Source organism: Urocampus carinirostris, chromosome 2 (genome assembly GCF_059441175.1).
Source record: "Urocampus carinirostris isolate Australia breed hairy pipefish chromosome 2, RoL_Ucar_1.0, whole genome shotgun sequence".
Classification (NCBI taxonomy): Eukaryota; Metazoa; Chordata; class Actinopteri; order Syngnathiformes; family Syngnathidae; genus Urocampus; species Urocampus carinirostris.
Window position 1 is genome coordinate 7,747,194 of NC_142350.1, and position 21,457 is coordinate 7,768,650.

At 40.9% G+C, this 21,457-nt stretch overlaps 1 protein-coding gene across 1 annotated transcript; it reads left to right on the forward strand.

The window, feature by feature from the left end:
* The first annotated feature begins 1,217 nt into the window (after positions 1 to 1,217).
* Positions 1,218 to 19,983, forward strand: LOC148370882 (protein shisa-6-like). The gene is made up of 8 exons (XM_088328675.1): positions 1,218 to 1,406; positions 6,592 to 8,352; positions 10,201 to 10,443; positions 11,816 to 11,932; positions 12,005 to 12,123; positions 15,634 to 15,885; positions 16,811 to 17,195; positions 19,483 to 19,983. Exons 2-8 carry the CDS (start codon positions 7,982 to 7,984, stop codon positions 19,856 to 19,858), a joined length of 1,863 nt encoding a protein of 620 aa, XP_088184801.1. The 5' UTR covers positions 1,218 to 1,406; positions 6,592 to 7,981; the 3' UTR covers positions 19,859 to 19,983.
* Positions 19,984 to 21,457: the final 1,474 nt, after the last annotated feature.

Consider the following 21,457-nt stretch of genomic DNA (forward strand, 5'->3'; position numbering starts at 1 on the left):
TCTCGCATGGGCTCTTTTTTTCCTTTTTTCGTTCTCACTTGCTTTTTCCGTTTTTTCCCTTTTCAGTCTTTGTTTCATTTTTCCCATATTATCTCATTTTTTTCTTTTTTACTTTCTTTTTCCCTTTCTTTTTTAATTTGTGTCCAACATTTTGCCCTTTTTTGGTTACTGAGTCTCTGTATAGTTTGTATGTTTCCTTGAGCTTTTCAGGATTCATTTTTGGTTGTCGGGCAGCACAGCAGCGCAGTGGTTAGCCCGCGTGCAGGCACAGTTCTAAGGTCTTGGGAACCTCCTGTGTGGGTTCAAATCCAGCTACCGGACTTACTGTGCTGAGTTTGTATGTTCTCCCCGTGGTTGCTTGGATTTCCTCCGGGGACTCCGGTTTCCTCCCACGTTCCAAAGACATGCAATTCAGGTGAAATGGCCGGTCCAAATTGTCCCTAGGTGTGAATGAGCGAGCGAGTTGTCTGTCCCTGTGTGCCCTGCGATTGGCTGGCAACCAGTTTAGGGTGTCCCCTGCCCACTACCTGATGATTGCTGGGATGGGCTCCAGCACCCCCGCGACCCTACTGAGGATAAACGGTGCAGCTAATGAGATGAGATGAGATGAGAATTTTGGTTGTATGACACAATACAGCAAAATTTATCGGTCAAATAAAACACACTGCCGATTCATGTAAGTGCAGCCCACGCAAAATATGGATTTATTAAGTATTCATTGTTATTTTTTTTCATTCTAATTTTTAATGTTTTTTTTTTAAAATTTAGATCTTATTATGTATAGCGAATTTTAAATAAGGATATGTGAGAATTGTGGAAGGGTTTTATAATTTTTTTGTGGGAAACCCGATTTCGCCCAACCTCATCCAGACCCTTGGTTAGCCCCCTCCACCCCCACCCCGCGTAAATTGAGTTTGAGACCCCTGAATTAGATCCTTCAACTGCCAACAGAAACTTGATCATGCAGAATTAATACTATTATTTAAATTGCTTTATCTGTTTTTGTTTATTCGTTGTTTTATTTGTACCTGACAGAAAAAATAACGCTGACATCTGTTTGATTTGCGTGTTTTTTTCCTTTTTCCCCCTCTGCTGCTGCTCCCTGCCAATCAGATGAGAGCTCGACCAAAGCTCGCACGCTGATTGGCTGATTGGCACCACTTGAAGAAGGCAAACGGGGGGCATAAAAAAAAAAGAAAAAGCTCCGTGGCAGTGGACGGACGCGACGCGACTACAACACAGGAAGGCTTGAAGCCCTACGCACCGCTGCAACGGACCGAACTGCCTTTTTAGGGAAGGGGGGGACGTTTTATTTTGTATCTTGTTTGGGTAGGGCGGCTTGCACGAGAAATGGACGTCACAACCTCAAGGCATTTTTTTCCACGCACCACGCTCCAAAACGATTGGTGAGTACTTGGGTCTTTTTTGAATGACACCTGTCACTCTTTTCCCCTTTTCTAAGCCCCCCCCTCATAATATTCTAAATAACATATATATATTTTTAATTATTCAATTATCCAGATTTTTTTAATGCAGTGTGGGGGGGATAGGGGGGGATGCGCTGGTGCAGTGTTGGCGCGTGCACGCGCGCACCTCACCTCGCACACGCACCAACGCCTCCCGTAAAGCCGCCAACCCCCATCTTGGCTCAATGCTGCAGACGCGCACGCGTGCAGTGTATAGGCGGCGACCACGCGCGCTGAAAGACAAAAGACCACGCAGGCAATTGCACACGGGCCACGCAACCTGTTTCACGCGTGTGCGCAAAGGACTGGACACGCGCAGGGAAAATCAATAAATCACTTTACGCAGCCGCCGCCCGTGCACGCGCGCGCGCCCGTGGTATGGGACCGAATGAGAGCAGGCCCTCCGGCTGCTTGCTTCTGACGCACACCTGAACTCGTCGCACTCGGTAGCGTGCGCGGTGATGACGTCACACACACGCGCACACGCATATGTGTGCTTGCGCGCTTGATTGACAGGTGTCAATGTTTTGATGTTCAACTAGTTGTCTTCTTTCAGGACTTGTAGGCCTAGGTTGACCTTTGACCCTAGTATAAATGATACAATCAATTAATACCCCGGGTATAATGATATCACCATTGTAGGATGGCGGTTTTACAGTATATTTCATATGTCATTAATTTTTGCCTAATAAAGAACTGGAGGAAAAAATAGGACAAAAATGGGAAAAAAAGAAAAAGCTCAGGGAAAATACAAGAATACATCTTAGCTGGTAAACAGGTGAGTCAATAGCTTGAAGCTTTACCTGGTACCTTGTCAAATTTGATCACAATCTAAGAACTAAACTTGGATTTTGGACAGTCTTCTAAGGGTAGAACTGGGAGTTTCCAAAAGTGGCCATTTAGAGACGACCACTTTACACCCTGAAACCTTTGCAACTGTGTATTTTATTTTGGCCAATTCTTAGACAATGTGAAAGGGTTGACAATGTTTGACGTCTCTTTCCAGAAGTCACTCACTGGTTTTGCACACTTCGATGATCGCGCATAAAAATGGATCCCGCGTTGCATTTATGGACCTTTTTCTTAGCTCTGATTAGAATACACCCTGCATTCCATACTATCACGTTAGGAATTTCATTGGCTAACCAATGTGTCAATAAGCAATTCAATCGGTCACTATTGGCTATAGATTTTTGAAACAAGGTTATGAGTGTTGTTTTTTCCGTTAAAGGCCATTAAAATCCATTGCAGGCTAAGGACTGTGAAAAAAAGTTTGTAATTGGTCAAAAGTGTTGCCATTCAAAAGGTCAGAGGCTGAAAATCATCTGATGAGTCTATTGATTTATAAAAGGGAGTTATGGAGCGAAACGGAGTGATTACAACAAGAATTGTCAAACAATGCAGGAATGCTTTCAGGCGGATTTTTTTTTTTTTATCTGTCGGCTTTATCGTGTGTTTTGGAGTTAATATTTTACACTGTTGGAATAACTGGATGTAACAAGACCATGTTTGTGTATATCATTTCACGAGTGAAATTTCACAGCACTTTTGGTTGAGTTATACCCGTTTTATAGTTTTTGGGTATCTTGTTTTTGACTAATGGTGATTTTTCTGTGATGAAACACAGCGGGCTGCCAGAAGATTTAGGGGTTAAACAATAATTATTTATTTTTATAAATTCCTTGAAACAAGTATTTTTAGCTGGTGGGTTAGGACCCAATAGTGGGTCGCTGACTCTTTTTTAATGGGTTGCAGGCCTTTGCCACAGCAAAATAATGCTAAGAAGGGTCAATTACACTTCTGAACAGTAGATGGCAATCATGCCCTGCTCGATACTTTCTTTCTGTTCAGTCAATCGCAGCGTTTGAGAGGGACCACAACTCATTTGATTGCCATTTTGTTGCTTTTATTTCCCGACAAATTAGAATAGGTGGAAGGAAAAGGGTAAAACAGTGACAACTATTGAGTTGCAAAAGGAAACTATTGTATATGTGAAATACAAAATGGTGTACCAGTGTCTGCCATTGAAGCACTGCCAGAAGGTACAGAAAACTCTTTTAAAATTGCATATTTTTGAACTTTTTACCAATTTATTGATATTTATTTATTATATAATTTATTAGTTATTGATTTTTAGGAAGATGCTTTGTTATCATTTTGAATTTGTTTTAGTCTGTGGTTGTTTTAGTGCAGATTTGGGGGATTGCCCATATGCAACGAAGGTTAATATGCAAGTATATAAGGTACTTAAAGTCGTTTTGGTTTTGCTGGACATGTAGTTTTTTGTTTGGCAAAGCATTTTGTTTCGTTTTTCCGAGCTGCTTTTTATTTTGATCGTTCAAGTTATGCTTTATGTAAGTTTTTTTTTTCTTATTTTGATAGTCCTGAGTCAATTTTGATTATTTTACTCCCATTTTTCATGTTCGACAAAGCCCTTCATTTTTCCTTTCTCTGACAGCGCTGCCCGCAGTCTTCAGTTTTCTCATGCGGAAGTTTTTCCTTGTCCTCATGTAGGTTTCAGATCAGGGGATGGTGTAACAATAGTCCGTACCGCCCTTTGAGTCTTCCCGTGATCTAAGGCTATAAAACTAAACATGACTCAACTTGACTTGATTCGTATTCTGTTTTGCCAGTGCTTCTTTTATCTCGATAGTTCCTGTCATCTTCTTTTATGTAAAATTATTTTATTCCGAAAGTCTTGAGTCAGTTTTTGTTCACAATTTCCCATTTCCACCATTGACAAAGCCCTTGTTTTTTCTTTATTTTTCACGATGCTGTTTTCTTTATTTTGGAAATATTCCTTCTTTTATTTTGATAGCTCCTGCTATCTTTTATGTTCATTTATTTTCCTTTTTTTGAAAGTTTTTAGTTAATTTTTTTTAGTAGTCCCATTTCTTCTGTTTGATAAAGGTTATTCTATTTTGACATCACTGCTTATTTTAATGTATTAATCCTATTTCTTTTATTTTTATAGTTCTTGGTATTTTTTGGAAGTTTATTTTACATACATAAAAATGCAGTTACCTTTGTGACTACATTAATATATACTCTCATTTCTTGCGTTTGACAAAACCCCTCATCCCTTTTATATTGACAGTGCTGTTTCTTTATTTCAATAATTTTGTTTCTATTTGATAGTTCCTCTAGTTTCTTTTATTTTGAAATTATTGAGTCAATTTTTTGCAATAGTCTAATTTCTTTTGTTGACAAAGCCCTTTGTCTCTACTTTTAATTTGATAGAGACACTTCTTTTACTTTAATGGTTCCTGTTATTTTTCATCTCATCTTCTTTCATTTTGAAAGTCTTGAGTAAATTTTATAAACAAAGTCCTTAGTCCATCTTTATAAGCATAGTCCCATTTCTCTTGTTGACGAAGCCCTTCGTCTCTTCTTTGTCACCGCCCCTTCTTTTATTTTAAAAAGTACCACTTCTTTTATTTTGGTAACGGCACCACCTCTTGTTTGACTTTGCTTGCGCCGGGAGCGAGCAAGCGTTGGCGAGTATGATGATGGCGCACGTTGATTTATTTTTTTTCGCCCACGTCCGAGTCGAGTCAACGAGCAGCCGCCCACCCACGCCGTGTGGCCGGGTCAAGTGCATTGTGGAAAACGGTGAAAAAATTTGCACCCTTCCAAATGACAAATTCAAGTGCGTCCCCCCCCCAAAAAAAATGTTTTCCCCAACATACACTTCATATAGTTTCAAAAAAAACCCACCGAGCTAAACCACCAAAAAAGGACCGTGACCACAGACGATGTGTAATTGAAGCTGAAATTCCTTCTCCGGCTGGTGAAAACTGCAAAAGTACAACACAATGCATCAAGACCACGTGCCAAAAATTTCCTGAAAATAAAGTTCATAAACTCAACATCTGTCTAAAGTATTACAATATATATTTGTTCTAACATCGTGTAAAAACTGTTTTAAACTCGTGACATTGCTTTGTTAATCCTTCAACATGGATGGAGATGGATTGAACATGCAACTGCTCTGTCAGCCATTGTGTGAGACTGATGACAACCAAATCACAGAAAAGGAAGTGATGCAGAAAACCTGGAAGTAGTATTGTTTCACTAGATATTTTGACTTGAGGCTAAAATAAACGCAACATATTTATGTACAACACAAATAAACTTACATCCATTTTTAGCCTTGCATTTTATTTTAAACGCAGTAACCATTTTATTTCAGAAAAACCTTTCTGTAAGGGCAACACTATAAGTTTGTTACTTTGGAAAAGTGGTTAGCATGAGTGGTTAGTTCTGCATTCGATTCCCGATAATCTGATGTCAGCTCGTTAGCATGTTAGCTTTCGATTGTGAAACCGGGTTGGTGTTCAATATGTGTGTAAATTATGACCCCCGTGAGGAAATTACCCTATTCATATTTAATGTAGTCACAAAGGTCAGTGCACTGATTTTTGTGCAGTTACCATAGCAACGGTTTCACATGTTTTCCTTGTGCCCGCTTTTAATAATAAATATAAATAATAATAAAAATAAATAATAATAGTAAATATGACTACTAATAATAGTAAAACTATAAACAAAATTGGTTATTGTACATAAATTGTCTCTATACATAAAATTGATTAACATTTGATCAAATGTAATAATTTTTATTGAGTATTTTGGGCTTCTGAAACAGCCCTAGCCCATAGTTTGGACACCACTGCCTTAAAATAAGGCTGAAATTGGCACTGATACCAATACTTCTATTGTTACTCTGCAATACCCTTGATTACACCTTGACATAAGGAAAGGTATTTGGTTAACACAGTACCGGCACCTCTATTTATCGGCATTTTTCATCAGTAAATATTCTAGGTCTCTGAAACAGTACTTGGCCCTAGTTGGGACACCTCCCCCAACTTTCGGAAGGGGCAATATTGGCACTGATACGCGTACTTGTATCAGTTCTCTCCCATTCCTTCTATATATTGAAATAAAGAAAATTATCTGGTTGCAGTTGTATCGACACGTTTGTAATTACTACCACTGGGATTTCATCAGCATGTGTTTCCTCCTTGTCAGGAGAAACACTGCCACCTAGTGGATGGGAGTCATTTGTGATTCGTCAAAAAAACTAATGCCATATGGGTTTTTGGGGGCTGTTTATTTGCAGTGTGAGGAGAAAGTGGAAGAAACCGTAAGCGATCCTGGAAGATCCCCCGATGTCCGAGACCAAACGTCGACACCAGAGTGACGAGCTTGTCCAGAGACGAAGCAAAAGGAAAATCTTCTCATTGGGACGTTGTCCTCCTTGGTCTCGTCCCCCATGCAAGCCATAGACGTTTAGCGTCCTCCCTCCGAAGCTGCCGGATGAGTCCGGTTCCGTTCAGGTCCGGTGTGCGGGCAGAACGGTCCCGCCCCGCCCGAACCGGGCCCAAGCCCTTTTTTGTCCTCTTCTGCTGGCTGGAGCTCAATTCCGAGCAGAGACAGTCCACGCACAGGGTCCTTGTTAAAGGACTTCGATGCAGTACGGAACTACTAAAGTGTCGTTACGCCACGTGGAGCTAGGCAGGCGCGCTAGTTGTTCTCTGAAGTCACTTGAGCTACTTACTGTTGATTTTATTGTGATCTTTAGTAACAAGGCTTAAAACGCTTTTCAGGTTGAAGAAAAACAAACCTATTTATTTCACTCAAAATACACAGATTACAATATACCTAGGAGCCATGGGACAACGACAATAAGCCAGCTTCCGCATTAGCAGTCAAAACCCTTGACTTGACTTGACTTTTGGGTAGGATACTTGTCAAACCACACAAGCGTTCCTATACATTTCACGGTTCACAGATCCCTTAACCGCCAGGGTTGTCGGGCCACAGGTGCCTGTAGTGTGTCTGGCGGCCCCCATCCCTGTCCATGGAGATTTCTGAGAGTAGGGGTTTGCTCCCTCACATGAATATAGTACTGGTTTCCATGGGCACCAGCAGCAGGAGAAGTTTCATGATCTGACTCGGATACAGTACTTTCATCATCTGGTCGCTGTTGTTTTTCGGAGTAAATCGTGCTCCTGCTCTTCCCTCTCTTCAGATATGAGCCGGACTTTGGCTTTGACGGACAGTGGCTACCTTTATACACCTACAAATTAATCGGTGCCATTCCATGGATAAACCCAAATAACATTTAAGGACACACATACACCTACAGCCACCTTTGCACATAGGCCTCGTCCCCTGGACCCCCCCAGGAGGGACTCTCGGGTTGCATCGGAACGACCCCCCTAGCCCTCTCGGGTTCCATTACCCCCCTTGGCTTCCTATCACGCGTATGCCTTGAGGCTCATGCAGTTTTTCGGGAACACGTTTACATTACAACTTCGGATGTTTACGCTCCGCCTCCTGTTCGTCCGTCGTTTTGTGCTCGGATGAAGACCAGTTTACATTTGCAGATGTTTGGAGGCGTCGCCTAGCAACGAGCTACGTTTACATTCAGGTGCCAGACCAAAAGTTTTCATACGCGGGACGCTTTTTATAAGTCGGACTTTGATTTTTTTTTTCAAAGTATCACCATGACATCGAAAGCCACAATTTGGCCGAGGATCTTTTGCAACTCCCTGCTGCTTCTCTTCTGCCTTGCTGTTTCCACGGTAACCACCGATAATGATGTCAGGCGTCCGGCGTCCGGCGGCGTCCCCCAGGGGGCCAAACGCGGTCCCCTTTTTCTCCTCAAAGGCAACAAGTCACCCCCTCCCCAGCCGAAAGAGGCCGAAGTGGAGGACGTTTCCCGCCCTCTGCCTCCGCCGGTGGCCCGGCTGCCCCTAAGGCCCCTCCCCCAGACCATGCTGCCCCGCAACATGACGGCCGACGCCTTGAAGCCCCCCCTGGGTGCCGCCCAGGTGGCGCCGCCCCCCAGGCAGCTGGTGGACGTGGACGTGTGCAGGTAGGACGAGTGGGCAATTGAAGAGGCGTCTTACTGTTACCTAGCAACAGCTCAACAGTGTTGAAGCACCGATGAGATGCTAACAGAAAAATAATTTTTCAAATGACTTTATTTTTAGCGTTTATTTCCAGTGGAATAAAAAAAACAAGATTATTAACAATAATTATTAATTTTTCATTGAATAATGCTAATAAAAGCATAAATAACAACAAGAAAATATATAAGGAAACTTTTCTGATAGATAATGTACCTTATCTTACATGTTAGTGATTAAATTATGATTTTTTTTCCCCCATTAAAATAAAATAATATAATCAATTTTAATTATCAAGTGATAATCGTAAAAAATTATGGTAAGAAAAGTATAAATAAAATACAAAATTACAAACAAACTTTTAAAATTTAACGGATAGTATACTTATTCTTCTATTAAGGATTAATCATGATTTTTCTCTCATTGAATTGACATTATTGATACTAATTGCAATTATTAATTGATAATAGCAGAAATAATGGCAACAAAAGAATGAATAATATTAATAATCAACTATAGACAAAATATTCTGATCCAACATGAAATTAAATGTAATATTATTAGTTGTCATTATCAATTAATAATATAAAATATAATGACAACTAAAGTGTAAATAATCATAATGAAAAAAGGGAAAAAATGTCTGAACCAGTAGATGATAAATACATTTGCTTCATTTATACTTTATACTTTAGTGATTACCTTTAAATGAAAATTACTTTTAATTAATTTATAATATGATTCTAACAAAAGTCTTCTTAATAAAAGTAAAATACTAGCAAAAGCATTTGATACGGCTGATAATTTGAATTATGATTTTTCTGTCATGCTGTTATTTGATAATTATTTGTTATTGTTATTTGATTTTGATTTCCTAATTTCACTCCAAAGATACATTCAAAATATTGTATAAAAATAAACAAATATAACAAAATTATTATTATTATTAAATTGCCCACCAATTGTTAACAATTTAATTTTTTAGTCAATTAAAATGAAAACAGATGTGCTAATGACAATGTCCGATACCAGTATTGATATCATAGTTATATAATTTTTAAAAAATGTTCTTTTTTTCAGCAAAAAACAATATGTAAAGATATTCATGGCACGTTTTATTTAATAAACACACACGCACATTTTATATACATATAGAAATATATATATATATATATATATATATATATATATATATATAAAAATATATAATTTATATTTTTAATTAAAAAAATCACATTATCAAACATTATGTAAAGATATTCATAGCACGTTTTATTTATTACACACACACCCACACACACACATATATATATATATATATATATATATATATATATATATATAATTCTTTTAAAATAAAAAAAATAATTCACATTATCTTTGTCAAAAGTATTTGGTATGATCCCATGTTGGTATCAACATTTGGTTTAGGTTTTCCCACCTTTTCATAGCAGTAACCGCGGTTTGATCATAGTATTTATCATAAAAGCGCTTGAAATTATACTAGGATGATATAAATACCCAATAGCAGTTTTCACGCACATTCCCAACAGGGACTGTTTTGTGATTATCTTATTCATCTAAAGTAATTGATATTATATCAGGTTAACAGCAATACCTGGTGTCAGTCTTCACACCCATTCTTAACTGTGACTAAAGTTTGATCATGCCATTTATCCAAAGCATGTTGTATCATTTCATGTTTTATCGTATCATGTTTTATGCCCATTCCTAGCATTCACTGACGTTCAACTCCAAGCCAGACGAGGGTGCTGCGCTCGTTTCGGGTTGAATGTACTACTTTGTGCACTTAGGGGCTACTTTGACGTGATGGGCCACTTCGACAGCACCTTCAACTGCTCCAAGGGCAGCTACATATACTGCTGTGGCACTTGCCACTACCGCTTCTGCTGCGAGCACCAGCGCAACCGACTGGACCAGGACTCCTGCACCAACTACAAGTCGCCGGACTGGGCTGACCCGCAGCTTACCGTTACTCAGCCTGCTAGCAACAAGCCCGACCCAGACTTTGAGACGCTACAGCAGCAGAACAGCAGGTGGGGGCATTTGGTACAGGATAGGTGTGCAAAGATAGGTTTGGATAGGGTAGAATGTAACAGGGCTGGATTAAAAAAAAAAAGACAGATTTGGTAAACCGGCCCATGACAGGAAAAAGTCAGTGTGCTATGATGGGTTTGGACAGGGAAGATTCCAACCAGATGGATCAGAACTGTTTTGGACAAGGAAAGGACAGAGTATGGTAAGTGAGCCATACAGCCAGGGACTGGTCAGTATTGGTTTGGCATGATGGGTTCACGCAGGGTAGAACAGAATGGGATAGAGCTGGAGTGATTTGGACAGGGAAAGGCAGGGTTTTACAAACTTAGCAGTACAGCAGAGAACAAGACAGGTTTGGTATACTATGGTTTGGACAAGGTCGAACATGACAGAATAGAACAGGACTGGATTGAACAAAGAGAGGACAGGCTATGGCAGATATAACTGTACAACGAAGGTGTCATGATTACCGATTCAGAGCACCCACGACTGCTTAATTGGCGCCAACAGCCTGGACTGCAGTTTGGCTGATGCTCTCTTTTTAACCCCCCGGCTTCCAAGAGGAAGCCGTCAGATCGTTATGCGAACTGTTGCCACCAGCTCAGTAAGCCCTTACGTCCGACTCTGTTCCTGCCCTGCTTTTCTCTGCCTGAGCTTCGTTGCCAACTTGTTTCCGGGCCTGACTTTGCCCCGTTCTGCCTGCCGTTCTGCAGAATAGGACTGGACTGGACAAGGAATGGCAAGGTATAACAAACTTGGCATTTCAGGGTATGTGTACAGGGTATAACAGAACAAAACCGAACAGAACTGGAATCGTAAAAGTAATACAGAAAGGTACAGGACAGAGTAGAATGTAACTGGAATCTTTCTGGATGTCCTGTGTTATGTGCTGGTCAAGGAATGACAGTAAGGTACAGGATAGATAGAATAAACAGTGAAGAAAGGGTCAGGGTAGGACTGGTTGTGACTTGAAAAGTGTTCAGGATAGGATGTGTGATGTTCACTAATGGGGTTGCACCTTTTGATTGTACAACTTGTATTAGGTTATACACCACAGGACACAGGATATGATTTGTTTGGACAAGGAAGGACCAGAGGGTACAGGACAGAGGATATGAAACAGTCCAAGCACAGAGATAAGATCTGTTAGGACAGCCAAGGACTGGACACGGTAGGACAAGAAGGCACAGGACAGAATATATGAAACAGTCCAAGCACAGAGATAAGATGTGTTAGGACGCCCAAGGACTAGACAATATAGACTAGAAAGAACAAAACAACAGGTTGTGAGTCAATCATACAGTCCAGGGGCTGAGACTGATAGGACAAGACAGAGTTACTGAACTGAGTATCTCTATGTGACCTGCGCAGCACAGCCTATGTTATTGGCGGAGTGATCTCCTTCACGCTAGTGGTGGCCGTGGGGGTAAGGATCGCCTTCGCTAAGGTGGCCCGTCGTCCACGCAACCGAGATGCCAACATGCCCAGGTCAGACTTCGGTTTGGACAATGTCCTCCTCTGTCGCAAAAATGCAATCAATTTATTCGTTTTGTGTGACAGGTCGCTGGTGGACATCCTGCGGCACCAGTCCAGTCCTGTGCAGCACAGCGAAAGGAACAACATGCTGAACAGCTCCAAGAACTTGTACACACCCATCCTGCAGAGCAAGGACAACCGCAGTGAGTTACCGTTTGTCTTTCGAGCATCAACGAGTCCGCCATATTGAATATGGTAGCTCAGGCAGGCGAAAAAGGTGAAATGATGACAGCTCTAAAAATAAATATGATCCTCGGTGTTTTAGCCTGTTGCCACTGCCCATTTACAATTCTGCCACATTGGATGGGTTAGCTTAATCAAAAATGTTCTTTTGCTCACTGATTTTAGCCTGTTAAATGTGTCAGCTCAGTCCAGCGAAGACATTTGAAAATAAAACGACACTTTAAAATGTTTTGTTACTCGGTGTGTGTTTTCAAGCCTTTCGCTGCGCCTCAATGAGTCAGCCACATTGGATGAATCAGCTCATTACCGGCAATTGAAGTAAAACGATAACAACCCAGAAAATTTGGTGTGTTACCCAATGTATGTCTGTTAACGTATCGCTGCTGCATGACAAGGAATCTGCCGTATTGGATGTGTCAGTTCAGTCCAGCAACAAAATGTAAATCGTTGACAACCTTAAAAAAAATTGCGTTTACTCAGTGTGGGTATATTTAGCTTGTTGCCTCCGTGCGTCGATGATTCCATCAGATAGGATGTGTCAGCTCAGTCCGGCGAACAAACGTAAAATGATAATAACCTTAAAAATTGGTGTCACTCAGTGTGTGTATTTTAGCCAGTCGCTTCTGCACGTCATTAAGTCCACCATAGACCTACCCAAAAAAACCTAGTGACAACTCATCTAACTTGCTAGGCTGTCTCTGCTTCATGTCAACGATGTTAATATCAGATGTGGCAGCTCTGTCTAGCGAACAAAAGCTCCGGTTTTCTCCCACATTCCAAAAACATGCATGTCAGGTTAATTGGCCGGTCCAAATTGTCCCTAGGTGTGAATGAGCGATTGAGTTGTCTGTCTCTGTGTGCCCTGCGACTGACTGGCAACCAGTTCAGAGTGTCCCCAGCCCACTGCCTGAAGATAGCTGGGATGGGCTCCAGCACCCCCGCCACCCCACTGAGGATAAGCGGTGCAGATAATGGATGGATCGATTCAGTGTTTGTATATTTAGCCTGTCGCCGCTGTGCATCAACAAGCCAGTCATATTGGATGTGTCAGCTCAGTCCAGCATAGCCCTAACCAACACGGCTAGTGACAACTCGTCTAACTAACTAGCCTGTCGCCGCTGCGCTTCAATGCGTCCGCCATATTGAATGTGTTAGCCTGGAACGAACGTAAAACAATAATGACTTCAATAGATGGTGTTGTACTCGACGCGAGTATGTTTAGCCTGTCACCGCTGGACGTCAACAAATCCATCATATTGGATGTGGCAATACAGACCTAAGCCAGTGTGTCTTTAGTGCATGTTTGTGTGTGTGTGTGTGTCTGCTTTTTCCTGTGTACATATTTGAGTTTTTTTTGCCCTCTGCTCGATGCCAGCCTGTACCCTCCTCTCTAATCTATGACCTCCCCATCACTCACCATCCCCACCGCATTCTTCCTGCCACAAGAATCATCGCCGAGGGCTGGTGCCGTTTCCACGGCAACCAAATTGCAACGCAAGCGTTTGTTTGATGCATCCCTTTCTCTTGTTTGTGGTTTTGTGAGTTCACTCAATCATCACCAGCCTGTTTGAAAATAATTTCATTATAATCATGGAAGGCGAGGGTGAATTAGCAAAATGGCAAGCTGATGACCTTTGAACTTTTGTCTCTAATGACTAACGGTGTAATAAATTAATGTATGTATTTAGCGTTTGTATGTATGTTTGTTAGCGAGGGGCTGGGAGTCCCCTCCTCTGAATCAATCTCCCAAAAATAGTCAGAAATGACTCTAGCCACCTCCCACTAGGGGGATATGGCTGTGGTATATATATATATATATATATATATATATATATATATATATAACGTGTGAAGGTGTAATTTTGTGTTTCAGGGTTTTCCGGAGTTTTACAGTATTTTTGTGTGTGCCTCTTTGTATTTGTGCACGTCAATGCAATTGTGTGTGTGTGTGCGTGTGATGTAATGAAAATGCGTGCTTCCATCCTCCGCACGGGCGCTCTTACATAAAAGCATTTTATGCGCCCATCGATCTTCACGTCGCTTTTTTGCACTCTGCATAAAATTGTGCTTGGCTGCTTGGTCTCTTTGGTTGCGAAACTCTTTGGTTGGTCAATGCTATTACATGATTATACATTCTCACCACACTACACTGTGGGGGATTGTGTGTTCTGTGTGTGTCATTTTCAACAGAAATTTTGTTTTTTAATTACTATTTTTCCTTCATTTTTGCTCGTGTCACTCTTTGTGTGTGACTATACAGGTTATAGTATCAGTGTGCTTTTTTTGGACTCATTAAATGTCATTTAGTGTAGTTCTGAATTTGCGTTTATTTTCTGTATTATATTATTAGTATTAGTATTACTATGTGCATTTTTAAGGTAGGTAGGATCCTAATATGAAAGGAAAAGTACTCATTCCTGATAAAATGTAAAAGTTGTCATGGTCGCCTTGGCGACCGGTCTGCCCCGCCCCCTGGGCACCAGCTGAAGCAGTTCAACTAATCGCTTGTCTGCTATTTAAGGCGGGATTGTGGGCTTTGCGGGTGCTGGCTCATTATATATATATACACATTGCCCGTTCTGTTATGCCTTGTCCTGTTTTGTTGAGTTGGAAGAAGCCTGTGTTTGCACGTTTTGTTAAAATCTGTTTGTTCTGTCTTGTCCCTGAGTTATGGACAACTTTTATTTTGGAAAATAAAAGTTTTGGATCGTCACGCAATTGAGTTCTCCCTTCCTGCCTCCTGCCTCCGTTCTGGTCCGGTCACCCCTTCCACTCCATTCCGTGACAAAAGTAATCAAATGTGTAAATGGAAAATAGTCCTATATTGTTGGCCTTTAGTGGAAAGAAGACTATCAGTTTTTTGCCATTTAAATCACCACACGTTTTTGCAATATCTACATAATCAAATTCCATGCAAGCAAAAATAAATAGAAAAATAAAAAGCTTAAAAAGAATTACATCACAGCGACAATATACAGTATTACATAAAAGCGATGCATATGCTTTTCTTTCTAGTGTTTAGTATTCAATGTTTTTTAAATAAATAAACTACAAAAAAAGCAGAGATTCTGTACAAGAGCTAGTCACGCAAATTCTCTGGAAAACCCTGTGTGTCCTTATTGAACTTAGCAAGTTTTCAATAAATAAAAAAGGAAAAAACAAAGTTTCCTAAAGGGGCACCCTATTACCCATTTTTTTCTTTAGAACAAAAAAAAACTACCAAAAATGTTGAATTGATGATGCAACCCTGTCAGCCATTACTAGCGTCAGTAGACAAACAAAAAAGAAAAAGCAGGAGCAAGACCCCTAACATCACCTACTGTTATTTTTTTCACACGATTGTGTACGTTTGCATTTGTGTGTTCGTTTGTAGCAGTGATTGTTGATGTCGGTGTTTGCAGTCAGTATGATTTAGTGGTCGCCATGGCAACGCCAGCCACGTTCCAATCTGCTGTGGTGTGTGTTTTCAGAGCGAGGCGCCCGCATGAACAACATGACCACTCCTCAGCTTTCTTCGGGCCCCAAACTCATCGCCAGCAGCAGCAAAGGACTGGGTGGGGGCATCGCGGGGTCGTGGGGCAGCAGCGGCTTCAGCGGCATGCGGCACGGCGCAAGCCACGCCTCCTTCTCGCACTCCTTCCACAACCTGGCGCAACTGCCGCCCTCCCATGATGCCTCCGTCAAACCGGAAATCTGCAGATACAGCTCGCTAAAGAAGCTCGGTGAGAAGACTCCTACATATTTTTATTCAAATTGATTGATTGATTGGTCTGAATTTATTGAACATTGAAGGATTTTGAATGCTTAGATATGGGGTTAGGGAGTGAGGGAGGGAGAAGGGGAGGACAGGTATGAAGGAAAATAGGAAGGAATATAGGGAGGTAAAATGGGAATTGAAGGAAGACGGGGAATGATAGAAAGAGGGAGGGAAGGAACGGAAGAGGGGAAGACAGAAGAAGGAAAGAAGGAAGGGGAGATAGGAAGGAAGGAAGAATGGAAGGAAGGGGAGATAGGAAGGAGGGAAGGAATGAAGAAAAGGGAGGACGGAAAGAAGGGGCCATGGAAAGGAATTGAAGTAATGAAAGAAGGAGGAGGGAAAGATGGGAAAGAAGGTAAGGAAGGAAGGAAGCAAGGGGGATGGTAAGAATTGAAGGAAAGGGCGGAAGGGAGAATAAACTGGCAGGAAAGAACAGAGGGGTGGGAATGGAAGGGAGAATAAACTGGAAGGAAAGAACAAAGGGGTGGGAATGGTGGAAGGAAAGGGACGAACAGAAATTGGAAGGAAGGAATAGAAAATGGGAAGGAAGGAAAGAAGAGAAGGAGAGAGTTGAAGAAGACAACATTTGCCTTGCGGTTCTTAACATAATATAAATAATAAATTAATTAAATCATTTCCCCATGACTACAAACTTCATATTTTTTAAACATACGTTTGATTTTCTAATGGCCTAACCAGGAGTAGCTACATGTGTTGCAGGAATTGCACAACAACGTGAACTTTGTCTCTACCTGGTGGTCAAAATGGGATTTACATACAATTTTCAGTTTCCTTTACAGGACACCAATACAAAATTTAACCGACAACATAATATAGGACCTGATTATGAAATTTCTTTCTTGCGTTTAATAATTTTTATTTTCTGACAGAGCGTGACGCAGAGGAATACCCGAGCTACTACTCGTCCAAGCGCCGCTCGGCCAACGCGCCCCCCACTTTCTATTCGTCGCAGCACCACCTGCCGTGGGGGGGCGAGTACCCGCCGGGTTCATCTCGGGGCACCCTGCCTCTAGACGGTTCTCGGACCCGCCCTTACGTGCCCCCCTCCACGCCCAACCCGTACCCTCTTCCTATGCCATCGCACTATGGTGGTGGCGTAGGATTCAGTTTTGAGCGTCCCCCGCGTCGAGTCCGTTCGCAGGATCAGCTGCTGGCCTTGGGGGAGGGCAACACCCTGGCACGACACCTCAACAACCACAATAACTACTATAGGAACAGTATGGGGAGGGGGTCCGACTCGCAGACCCTCCGCAGGTAACACATGCCCATGCACCCATTCACGCATGCAAGTAGTTGGGCTCAAAATCTTGGGTTCAAGTAATTGCATGGCTTTGAACTAATGGATCACAACACTCGCCCTCCACAAAAAAAAGATTGTTTTATATTTTTTTGTTCTTCATTTCACCAGCAATTACTTGAAGGCACAAACTAGCCCAATGTTGGGTCATCGACCTAACCCAAATAGTGAACTTCCAATAAATCCCCTGCACAAAACAACACAACTCTGGGTTGTTCACTTGACCCAAAACCTTTATCTTTATTTGTTAATTTGACCCTGACTCAAAATACGATGATAGGATGAATAACCTGCAAAACAACCCAATGTTGGTTCATTCATTCAATACAAAAACGGGGAGTCAATTGAATAACACATAAAACAATGGGTCATTTATCTAACCCCAAAAATAAGTGTTTAATCTAGAACCTACCCCTCAAACCCAATTACGATTTATTTTCCCAAAAAGAGGCAGATGTATAAAAAAAAAACCCAATAAATAATCAATTGTAGAATTATTTGTTTACCTCTCAAAGTAACGAATTTTTGATTCATTCATTAAACCCCAAAAGCACCAAACTTTTGACTAAGCGAGACAAAAACCCAAATTTGTAGTCGTCTGAAAAATAATCCAAAATCAACTGACAAAATAAACCAATTCAGGATTATCTATTTAGCCCACTAGAATGGGTCACATGAATTACCAATTAAGAACCTAATTTGGGTCAATCGTTTCATAGAAATTCAGGAAACTTTTTACTAACCAAGACAACCAACCAATTTCTTGGGATGTGGTAAATATTCTACAAACAACTAATAGAGCAACCCAATTTGAACTAAATTATTTAGTCCACAAAACTGGGGTCGCCTGAATGACTCAGTGAGAACCTGATTTCAGAACTATCATACAACCCAAAAAGATGTAAAGTTGTTACTAACCAGGAGAAAAAACAAGATTTTGTTGCTGTCTGATAAATAACTTACAAAGCAAACTTTGAAACAACCAATTTGGGCTTATTTATTTCGTGCACAGAGCTGGGGTTACAATGATGACCAAATTTAGGTTTTTAATGGGTCATGAATGACCAAAAACTTGTTAGTTTTATCAGTTAAACAAATAAACCAACATTCAGATATTTTGTGGGATATTTCTTGGGCCTCCATCTTTCTGGTAAAATTAATTAATGCAAATGAGGTAATTTTTGTGGGTTATTTATCAAACTACTTTTTGGATGAAATTAGTGACCCAGTTAGAATCAAATTTTGGTCGTTCATGAACCTTAAAAATCAAATTCTGGTTATTCATGTTTCCCCATTTCGGTGTGTTCAATAAGCCAAAATTACGCCAACCACCAAGAACCAAATATGGTCTTTCATGTGACCTGAAAAGTAGTGTTCTGATGAAAACAAAAACACAGAACTACTTAATTTAGGTTAAGTTATTTAAACGCCAAAATGGAGGCCGGAAAAGTAATTCACAAATCAACTGAACATTTGTTACTTACCCAGCATCACAATATTTTGCTATTCATTTAACTCACAAAGCCATAGTCGGATAAATGAATGAATAAACGAATCAAAACCCCAAATACAACCCATTTTCTGATATTCATTTCACCATGGGGTGGAGCGGGGGTCGAATGATCAAACCAAAAAATTACCTTGGGTGTTTTGACCCAAATAACAACCCAATTTTGGATTGCTCATTTAATCCACTAGAAAGGTTACAACAATTACAGTAGACAAAAAGCCCAGGTTTGGGGTTATTCATTCTACCCAAAAAATTAGTGTCTATTAGATTAGGCCTTTCAGATATCAGAAAACCTGCAGTGATCCGCTAGGTTGTGACTAGACCTTACTTTGGTGTCTTACTACCTAAAAGTACTCTTGCACACATTATCCATTGGGTCTCACGTTGGCACACTGGTCAGGTTAAGCCCTGACCTCTCCCCTCCCTGTGTGGGTAGGCAGCTAAGACAATCTAGGACAAGGCATTATCTTGGATAAGACAGACTTTTGCATCATGCTGAAAAAGGCTCCAGAGCTGTGTATTCAAATGTTCACGCACGCAGTAAATAAGTCAACACGAATATGCCATCTCCTAGTTCTTTTTTTCAAGTATAGCAAGCATTTAAGGCATAAAATAACTGGTCTGAAGTTCAGGTGGAACTTTACAAGTCTTTTGAATGATATATCACATTTGTTCTTTTGCGACCCAATTTGGGTTAGTTTTGACTGAAGTCTTCACACTCTGTGGTCCCCCAGGTCCCACGAGCGCCTCCTATTGTCTGCCTCACGAGAACGCTTGGAGGAACAGCTTCTAGCCATGGGCCTTATGTCAGAAAGAGGAGGCGGCTTGGGCATGGTGCCCACCATGGGTCGCCTGAGCCACCACCACAAAGCGCAATCGCAGCAGAACATCTGCGGAACGCCGTCTATGGAGCGCCACCACATGGTCAAAATGAACTCGCACCCTACGCCGGGCCCCGAGCACACTGGCTGGGAGGGCCACCCCGGAGCCCGAAGAATGGCCTTCGCTAACAAGCGCCAGAGCACCGTCGAGCAGCTCCACTTCATCCCCGGAGTTGGCGGAGGGGGGCATGCTCTGAGGACTGCCAGTAAGAACGAAGTTACGGTGTGAGAAATAGAACATACACACAGAAGGACAGACCCTGTTTACATGCAGTCAATAGCTCATCAGTTCAACAGTTGAAGAGAAAATCCTTGTATGTGTGGCGGCCATCCGCTAAGTTTAAATTTTAGTACAGGGGTAACACAAAGCATTGCTTTATTGTGATGGTAACACAAAAGGGAATAAACGGGTGTCGGGAACCTTTTTGACTCAAAGAGCCATAAAAGCAAAATATATTAATTTTATTTTGGGAAAGAGCCACACCATATATTATGAGACAAACTCTTTGTGATTTAGGGCTATACAAATAAAAATGACTTGACTTGACTTGACTAAATTGCTAAACCCGCGCCTCAGACAAAAGCTTAGTCTTCAGCGCATTTATTTTTGATGATTTGATAAAAATTATGAAAAGAGAATAATGCCAGAGCCCGTGTCCCAAAATCAACAAACATACCACTTTAAACTTGTCTCTTTCTTGCAATTACTCAAGATCGGTTAAACTCATTTTGACCCTTTTTTTCATACATATTGGTTTCAAAACCAGATGCAAGCATTTATTTTGTAAAAACGTCACAACATTCTGAGAACAGGGAGCCTGATGTGCTTACCTTTGGCGCTTGCACTTTTTGCATAACTCCACCCATCCCTCCCACTCACCCAATCAAATAACTTTAAGTCCTCTTCGGGTGTTTTGGCGTATTTACAGTTTTTTCTATGGATTCATCATAAGGTATCTGAACACTGAACACAGATTATATAGTGAGCTTTTATATAAAGGATTCTTTAGCGTTGTACAGCCAAAACAAGTTTTTTGTTTTTTTGTGACACCTTGACTGTAAATTGTAGTGAAAAACGTGTCCTATATAATCTGCGAAGTCCTGCACAATGATTCAGCTTTGGTTTGGCTTTGCGTGTATCTGATCAGGATAAAAGTTTTGAACGAGATGGAGAAAATTTGCATTCAATCAAATTTGTCTCTGAGCCTCAGGTACTCATAGAAAGAGCCATATATGGCACGCGAGCCATAGGTTCCCGACCTCTGCTTTAGTAGATACTCAAAATAAGGAGAGAAGACATCCTGCAAGGATAGCAGGTAGAGATGCCTACAGATATGACAATTCCATCCCCCATTTCTAAAGCCCTCCCCCTTTTCTTTAAAACGTCAAGGATAAAAAAAAAAAAAAAATCAGCCCAAAAGAGTGTGGGAATCAAAGTACAGCAACATGATTGGCTGACAATGACCGTGACAAACAACAGTGCGCAATAATACTCCAAATAAGGAACTGGCATCTTATTAAATCTCCTTTGTGTTTGTCCAATTTTCAAAATAAAGAAAAGTTATTTTAGCTTTCCACACACTAACCTAACTTGGCTTAAAAATTAAGTGTTTTCATACAAATATTTGATCATCATGATCAGATGACTGTTTACAATTGGAAATGTAGTTCATGTTTTGGATAATGGCTATTCGCAAGGAAACTTGGTTTACAGTAAAAACTAATATGTGAGGCGGTCATTTTACATTGCCAACACCCAACCTGTCAAACTTAAATTAAAAAAATCAACTGTATTTCATATTCAAATATCTGGTCATATTGAAATATT